General features: G+C 38.6%; 1 protein-coding gene across 1 annotated transcript; it reads right to left on the bottom strand.

Annotated features, from left to right (window-relative positions):
* Positions 1-7940, bottom strand: LOC140948324 (neuronal acetylcholine receptor subunit alpha-3-like). The gene is made up of 7 exons (XM_073397553.1): positions 7847-7940; positions 6813-6952; positions 5166-5210; positions 4144-4253; positions 3403-3712; positions 2360-2618; positions 1-1250 (listed from the first exon to the last, which is right to left on the bottom strand). Exons 1-7 carry the CDS (start codon positions 7938-7940, stop codon positions 607-609), a joined length of 1602 nt encoding a protein of 533 aa, XP_073253654.1. The 3' UTR covers positions 1-606.
* Positions 7941-8590: the final 650 nt, after the last annotated feature.

Here is an 8590-nt window from a genome sequence, read left to right as displayed (position 1 = left end):
AGTCCGAGTGGCCAAGCGATTTACCGCCGAAACGCGCAGGTACCTGAAATTCGACATTTCATCCCAGCTCATTAAGTAACAATAGGACAATTGCACGATTACGTAATTTTACTACAACTACCAGAATCCTTGAGTTTGTTGTTTTCTTGTGCAAATTAAGGCTATTGTTCTTTAATCCTCAGCGGGATTGACAAATTTAAATAACAAAGCAAACCCGAAATGAATTCTGGTAGTTGTAGTCAAATATCGTCATCGTGCAATTGACCTATTATCAGGTTTCGTAACGACTACTATTTGGAAGTTTAAATTAATTACTTCGCTTATGACAGTTGAGTATCAGCTCTGTCTGGTGTCAGGCATAAGGAAGTATCGAAGTTCTGGAAAAAGAAAAAGAAAGTCGTTGTCTTGTTCACGTCCTTCACAAAACGTTACGTCGTAGTCGTGCAGTGACGGCAAAGAAAAGGACAAAAAAACTTGATGCACGTGCAAAGTTGTTGTTTTGCTAATCTAACTGCTTTTTTGACGTTCTAGTTGCCGTCTTCGTCGTCTTTTCTTAAGCTCGTTATATTCGATTCTTTCACGTGAATGCCTTTCTGAACAACGTTTTTACGAAATAGTAAATAGTTGTCTTACTTTCGGGGCTTGCAGAAAAATAATAGCAAAGGAGACAAAACCGATGACTATTGAAAAAATAATAATTACTCGGTCCAAAACTTTTGAAGCAGCCCGCCATTCATCTTGCCACTCAATCATCTGCTGTAGAGATGACGGCTGTTTGTCATCTGAAGTTGTTTCTCTGTTTTGAGTTTTTTCGTTCAGCCTAGTCACTTTCTTTCGGTGCGAAACGCCATTCATTTTTAAGGCAGGGTTTTCAGTGTTTTCTTCTTCCTCTGCGTCAGAGCCAAGACTGTCCTTTCTAAGGTTCACTGACGTCATCGCTACGTTCTGGTTTTGTTCAAAAACTTCTGTAATTCCTCCCCAACTGACTCCGCCGTCCGAAAGATTGAAGGTGTCGAACGTGGGGTTGTGGATTATGTCGAGCGCATGCGCACTGTCTGTAGATTTTTGGCTGTCTTTAGTAGAAAATCGTCTTGATCTTATTTTCACTTTGACAAGAGGTGCCAATGTTTTGAGCAAAATAGTTTTGACCCAACCTGGCATTTTTGTTTTGCTGTAGTAGAAGTTCAAAACAATGCAAGTTGCTACAATTGCCATACCAATCTCAAATATTGCGACCGTGTAATATGTCCCTAAAAAAGAGAAAAAGCACGATAAATTTATGTGAAGTTAATAATAATAATAATAATAATAATAATAATAATAATAATAATAATATTTGTTTATTTCCACCATTCGCAGATTTCTCTGAATTACAGGTAGGGTCAGGCAAAGACTTACAAACATTCAGTTATACATATAAATATATAAATATAAAAACATAAATATAATAAAGTAGTAACATGGTAGAAATCGCATACACATTATTACACACAATCGATATACGGCGAATATTTAACTGACACGAATTCTGAGAACCGGTCAGTTCGGCCGGGTAACACATGGCATGATGGTCCTGACCTCAGTGAATACGAGGTTTGTGACGAGATGACCCTGCTGGATATTAGGCGGTAAAGCGGGCTACCGTGCATAGTTTCCGTCACAAATTTCTTGCACGCCAGGTGGCGTCTGGCCTCTAGAGACAGAAGCCCGGCACGCGCGAGGGTGTCCTCGTAGCTCAAGTCAGGACCAAAGATGATTCGTAGGGCTCTCTTTTGCACTCTTTCTAAAGCCATGCAGAGATACTGCGGTAAATCTGCAAAAACTACCGATGCATACTCTAGAACAGATCTTAGTAGGGAGCAGTACACAGCCACCAACTCCCCATCTTGCACCCCACAAGCTTTCAGTTTTCTTAGAGCATAAAGGCGGCGGTTTGATTTCTTTATTATATAGTCGCAATGAGTCGAGGAGAGTTGAAGAACATTGCACACCAAAATAAACAGCACTACAAGTAATTAAATACTGTTCAGTAGCTTTCACAGCTTTCATTTGAATGGCCACACCCAGTTTTCAATTTAACAGCATGAGAATTGAAAAGTACCCGCACAAGAAATTACTGCTCACACTTTTCAGAATTTCATCCATAGACGCACCAAGAGAACCCGATAATTTAGGATCGCATTCACAGACTTAAACAACATACTAATCTACAAGCCATCAGAAGTTACCTATTAAGTAAATAAGGTAATTACAGAAAAAGTAATGTTCAGTCCTCACTGGAATTTTTATGTATCTCTCACTCGCGAGCGCGCCAATATCTCAATCGAAGCCGTAATTAGATTCGACATACAATACTCACCAATAAGGAAGAAGGAATCGGAGCTCGGTGGTAGTTTAGTTGATGTCAGTTCTTGGAAGATAGTCATAGCCATGAGGATGGTAATACACAGGGATACCCGCTCGCCGCATTCCGGTGGCAGCACGAAAGTAAAAAACACCATGCAGGCTATAAGTGCACAGGGAAACACCAAATTGATGATGTAATATCTTGAACGACGCTCTAGATTTAGTGTAACCAGAACTTCCGAGTAAGGGTATGTGCAGCAAGGGTACTTCACCTAAAATGATTGATAAGCGTGTGATAGTTAACTTCATGATTAAACAGGGGCTCATGATTAGACAATAACAGCCCGGAACCCTGTGCAGGTGAAATTACTATTCGTAATGGTAACAGGACTGAGTGGAGTCCAATTCGGTCTGTAATCATACGAGTGATTAACAAAATTGGACGACCGCGTAGAGGGAGTCCGATTTGTTTAATCACGAGTATGATTACAGACCGAATTGGACGACGCGAAGTTCTGTTATCAATTAATTGATCATAACTTTAACAAAATTTGTGATATAATAGGTTACTTTTTAAATCAAAACACAAGAAATTCGAAATTTTGTTTTGCTAGCAGTGAAAAAAAAAAGCCATTTAAGGACGCGCGTGATGGCGCGTACTGTCCAATTACTTAGTCATGACGCATACTGTGCTATTAAACTGTCCAATTAAGACTGAAATCAGGGCAGTTGATAGCCAATCAGATTTGACAATTTTGTTATAGTTATGATTAATGGTAGATACCTTGTAAGGAAAGGATTGTTTTTGAGGATATATCAAGTACCTGGTGTGGCATTTTGCTGGACACTAATCAGAATAGCATTCGTGGCAGGGGCGCGTGAGAATCAAGACCAATGAAAGCACCAACTGAAACGATTGCCGGGATTGGTCTGTCAATCTCTTTTTATGATGCTTAGTTTCAAATTTAGATCCCTCTAATCAAATTTACTGTAGTATGGCCGACACAAAAGAGCTGGGTTTCAAGTAAAAACAGTATTTGTCGCTGTCCAACTTACCTCGGTCCTTTCTGCATCAACGCTCAACAGGATCCATTCATTGGATGGCTGGTATATTCCTTCCAGCCTACCCGTTTCTTTGTTATTCAGAAAAACATCCAGTTTGGACACGTCATAAGCCCAGGAAGCAAACTTCAAGTGGCATTTTTGCTCATCAAAAGGAAAATACTGGATATCAATGTCACAGATACTTTGGAACATAGCAGGAGCCATCCAGGTATTGTTGCCATCAAAGGAGACAGAAACTTTTGTTTTGTATTTCTCCACTCCACCAGCCATATCCTTGTCTTTATCAGCACTGGAAAGGACACTACAATTTATAACGCTCGTAGTAAAACCAAAAACTTAATCGAGATTTCTAATCGACAGGCAGATAGTTTACGGTGGATGAAGTCCTGAAACAACTATCAAGGCTGACGTAAATCGAGCATGAGCCTCAATGATAGAAAAAAAAAGTCTTCTTATAAGTGAACGGGCCTTCTGATGTGTGTAAATAAATAAAAGGTGTAAATTAAGTAATCTTTATGATGTTGTAAACTAAAAAGCTAAATTCGAACCTTTGAAAGACGAACCATTTCAGTACTATTTGCGCCGTCTACTGGAAACGTAAAATGTAATGATACATTTTTGGTAATCCGTTTTATTTTTGCGATTCTCCAACGAAAGTCCTCAATATTTTTAACGCCTCTAAAGAACCAAGTTGCATAACTTTTATTTATTTTTGTTGTCGTTAATACGTACTTGTTGTACAACAATACATCCGGGACCCACACTTTTGTCGGCTCCACGAAAACAGTTTTCACTCCCCCAAAGTCGTTTGGGTTCCACGTCAGATCTGGATTGTTCCAGTCCTAAAAATTAATTATATTTGTACAAGGTTTTTAATCCGTGTAAAAGATTGTAGAACATATTGCTGGTTTTCAGTGTCACACCATCAAAAATAGATATAAAAACCTTCAACGGATAAAGGCCAAAATTTATAGAGCTTTGTATGGAGAAGCTATGTTAGATCCGAATGGGCACCATAATGGCTGCCGGACACAAGAAACAGAAACATCTGCCTCCGAGTTTTGCTGCGAAAGCGTGAATTCTTCTCTCGAGGAACTCTTAATTCAAACATTAAAGTAATACTTTTTCCAATATAATCAGTGTTTAGAAAGCAAAATCCCTCAAAATAAGTTACTTTCCAATCTACATGACAGCTCTCTCGGCCGCCATTTAAAAAACCGCGTCACGCAAAGCCTTAAAAATTCTAGGGTACTGCATCACAAAATGAAGAACCCTTTCAAAGTAAAAATTTGTAAAAATATTAGCTTTAAACTGCTCTAATACTTGATGAAAGTAAAAACGCTTAGTTTGAATTTTGATGGCATCATGTGAAAACCAGTAATTAGATATGGTAAATTTTAAGTTCAGTTCAAAAATAAAGCACAAAATGTAGTATTTGTCAAGGCATGAGGCTTAGACAAAGAAACATTTTGATTCAACGATAGAATTAATTTGAAACCATCCTTAAACACTAGAGGGGGGCTTCAGATCTGTGATGAGCTAAAGTTTGCTGTGTTATTCCCTAAACCTTTACCGACCAGGAAAGTAGCGAAAAAGAAAATGCAGCTTTCGCAGAATCCGTTTTTCTTTAACAATTCTTGATTCGTTCAAATTTGTTAAGCTTATATTATGGGACTGAATTGACCAGGCTGTGCAGGGTGGCAGGGATCACAATTTTAAATTTCTTGACATGCAAATGAAAATTAATCTCCCACCTGTCTCATCCACCACTGAGCCTGCAGTGCATTGTTCTTTTCGTCCTACAATTATGGGATTAAGAGAGTACAAAAAATTATTAGCTATTTTGACGTTGTACGTGGCTATCGAGTTGCACTATGGGACAGCTTTTTGGGCACCACTGAGCCTTCAGTGCATTGTTCTTTTCGTCCTACAATTATGGGATTAAGAGAGTACAAAAAATTATTAGCTATTTTGACGTTGTACGTGGCTATCGAATTGCACTATGGGACAGCTTTTTCGGTACCACTGAGCCTGCAGTGCATTGTTCTTTTCGTCCTACAATTATGGGGATTAAGAGAGTACAAAAAATTATTAGCTATTTTGACGTTGTACGTGGCTATCGAGTTGCACTATGGGACAGCTTTTTGGGCACCACTGAGCCTTCAGTGCATTGTTCTTTTCGTCCTAAAATTATGGGATTAAACAGAGTACAAAAAATTATTAGCCATTTTGACGTTGTATTTGGCTATCGAATTGCACTATGGGACAGCTTTTTGGGGACGAATTTTAACCCATTCCCCTGTGCACTTGTAACAACCGGTAACTGAGGTGATAACGTCCCTAAAACATTCCCATAGTGCAATTTGTGAGAACACCGACACAGTCCCACGCGCATTTTCAAATTAGCCGATCATTACGAGCAAAGGTCAAAAGAGTTGGCTAGCCTGGGTATTCCAAGCAATTTTTAAGCCCTTTGCAAGCAATCGTAATGGGAAAAAAACAATCGCAAAAAAAGGAGAACCATGACGAGTGGCAAAAACTCTAATAGGGGCATACATTCTTTAAACAATTTTGAATTTTTTTGTAACTAGAATATCTCTAAACGTATGCTGTATATCGGACTCAAATTTTCAGCGAATTCCGTCCTCCAAGCATACCTGGTTCGTGGGACTCAATTTCAATTCGAATTAATTCTAATTCTAACATAGACAGACTTGTCAATATTCCTAATATCACACAGTCGAAGCTGTCCTTGTCACCACTCTGGTAAGCGACTAATGACCACCTGTGTGAAATGCGGTTTGAACTGTGACTTTAACTTTGAAATGAAAAGCTCTCGTAAGCAACCGCTCCCGTAAGCGATTGCAACCACTTTTGTGATTACCCAACTGGACTTTTTCTTTGTTTTTAAGCTCTAGTAAGCGACCACTCGGATTCTTACTAAGCGACCACTCGGAGTCTTATTAACGTAAATCAACACTTTAATGAAACGGTACCGTCTTGCGCTAATGGTTCTAATATCTAGATTTGGGGTTATTTTTGTCTAAAAAAAATCAAATGTAAAGTTTAGCCGTGTATATATCAGATAAAACAGACACTCATTAAAAATTGATTTCTTTTTTTTTTCTTCTTTATGAATTACAAATGAGTTTCTAAAGCTCTCGTAAGCGACCACCCAACTCACTCTACTCTTATTTTACCATGCAATCGCTTACGAGAGCTCATTCTCGTAAGCGACCAGCTCACGACCACCCGTTTTTGAATTCCCGAGATGGCCGCTTAACAGAGCTTCGGCTGTAGCTTCATAAGAGAATGATGAGTATTTGCCAAGTGGGTAAAAAATTCAAACAAGAATTGATTTGCAGGCAGGTGGGAACACCTAAACAGTGGCTGCCACTCACAATGTTTACGATGCGCACCACCTTGGCTCCTATCCAGACCTTTACACTGATTCCTCCGCCTGGATGGCCGTCTCTGTCGTACTCAGTAAAGAGATGCTTCAGTAATCGTTGCTCCGCGTTATTGCTATAGTTCTTTATTGCTGATCAAAAAAGAAAGAAACCTTTAAATGAATAACCTCTATCTACATCCCTTTGAATTGATTTGAATTGAATAGGTGCATTGTTCTGCACATTGGATCTTTGGAGAGTTGCGAATTGCATCCGTCCGCTATGGAACACACTACAATTTTAGGGTACTAACATGAACGCTCCCATACCGGTTGCCTTTTAGGTTTATAAGGAATGAGATTCCTTGTTAGGAAAGTGGAATGTATTCGCCACTAATAAACTAAGATCCGACAGAGACCTCAAAGTTGGCTTGACTCTTTTTTTATCTGAACCTTCTTTTTTTTCGGAAAAAAGAACAGTCCGTTACGGGGAGAGAACTATGTATGGCTTAGATTTAGTTTAGATCGAGTTCTCTGTGAGGAGAGTTTTTTTGTGTGCGAGACTTTTTAAACGCCAACATGCACTACGCAAAGGATTGGAGGAGTGAAAACGTGAGAGAATTAAACACTGCGCGCATGTTACAACTTGACAATAAAGAAGAGATACTGCTGGAAGAACGTTTAAAAATGTATACAGCTATTCCGAGAAAGCTATCGCAAAACTGCACGCGACAATTCGAAAAGAAAATATGGGATATGATCAATACACTGTTCCTGACTGACTGTATACGTAGCTGTCAACTTACTTTTGTTGCTTTCCTTTAGCTCTCGCAAACATAAGTCCACAGCCTCTCTTGCTAGTCTTTCAAATATTAATTTCTTTGAAACTAGTGAACTCAAAACCACACACAATACCTTTCGAAATAGCTGTATATATATATATATAAATAACCAACCGTTATAGAGTAATGCGTTTAATCACAATTCATTCATATTTTACAATGGAAGAATTGTCCTTATTTTTTTCTTACATCTAATACCTCTTACCTGCACACTGTTGACAAAGCAAAAATATTACAATCCATCTAAAGAAGAGGGTTCCAGAAGAGGAGAAATTTTTTCTAAAACTTTTTAGAGCCATTCTGAAATAATAATAAGAAATAAAATAAGTTAAAATGAAAGCTTTTTCTACTGCGAATATTCAGCTAACCCTAGGCACGGGTTGAGTCCTTTGATATTGTTGCTGCCTCCTCGGTTTTTTTTCTCGGATGTACAACTTTAAGTTAATTAAAAGTCAGTTGTATTTAACCCATAGCTTACTGAGCTTTCCGTGACTGATTCCTTCCGCCATGAGGAACTTTTAAAATACAAAGAATGTTTATGGATTCTTGACAGTAACTGCATGACGATTATTACAGGGATTATGCTTTATGTTATCGTTAACGCCTTTAGATGGTTTCCTTCCACTTTGGTTACACGAATTAAATACAACAAGAACCTTTAAAACTAATGAAATCATCGTTGAATTTTCTTGTTCTTGTGCACAGGCTTAAAGCCAACTTTGAGTACAAATTCAGATTTCAATGACGTACCGTGAGGCAGCCGAGAGTTCTTGCCGATTGCGTAAAAGCCGGGTCAGCGGGAATAAGGCTGTGACGTCACTGGAACTAAAGACGTACAGTGAAACCTCGATATAACGAAGGACCAAGGCAAAATTTGTTCGCTATATCGAGGCTTCGTTATATCGAGATTATTTTTCCTATATTTTATTTTACTATTCCTGGGGTTGAG

The sequence above is a fragment of the Porites lutea genome, chromosome 9 (genome assembly GCF_958299795.1).
Source record: "Porites lutea chromosome 9, jaPorLute2.1, whole genome shotgun sequence".
Classification (NCBI taxonomy): Eukaryota; Metazoa; Cnidaria; class Anthozoa; order Scleractinia; family Poritidae; genus Porites; species Porites lutea.
This window is presented reverse-complemented; position numbering and strand designations above follow the sequence as displayed.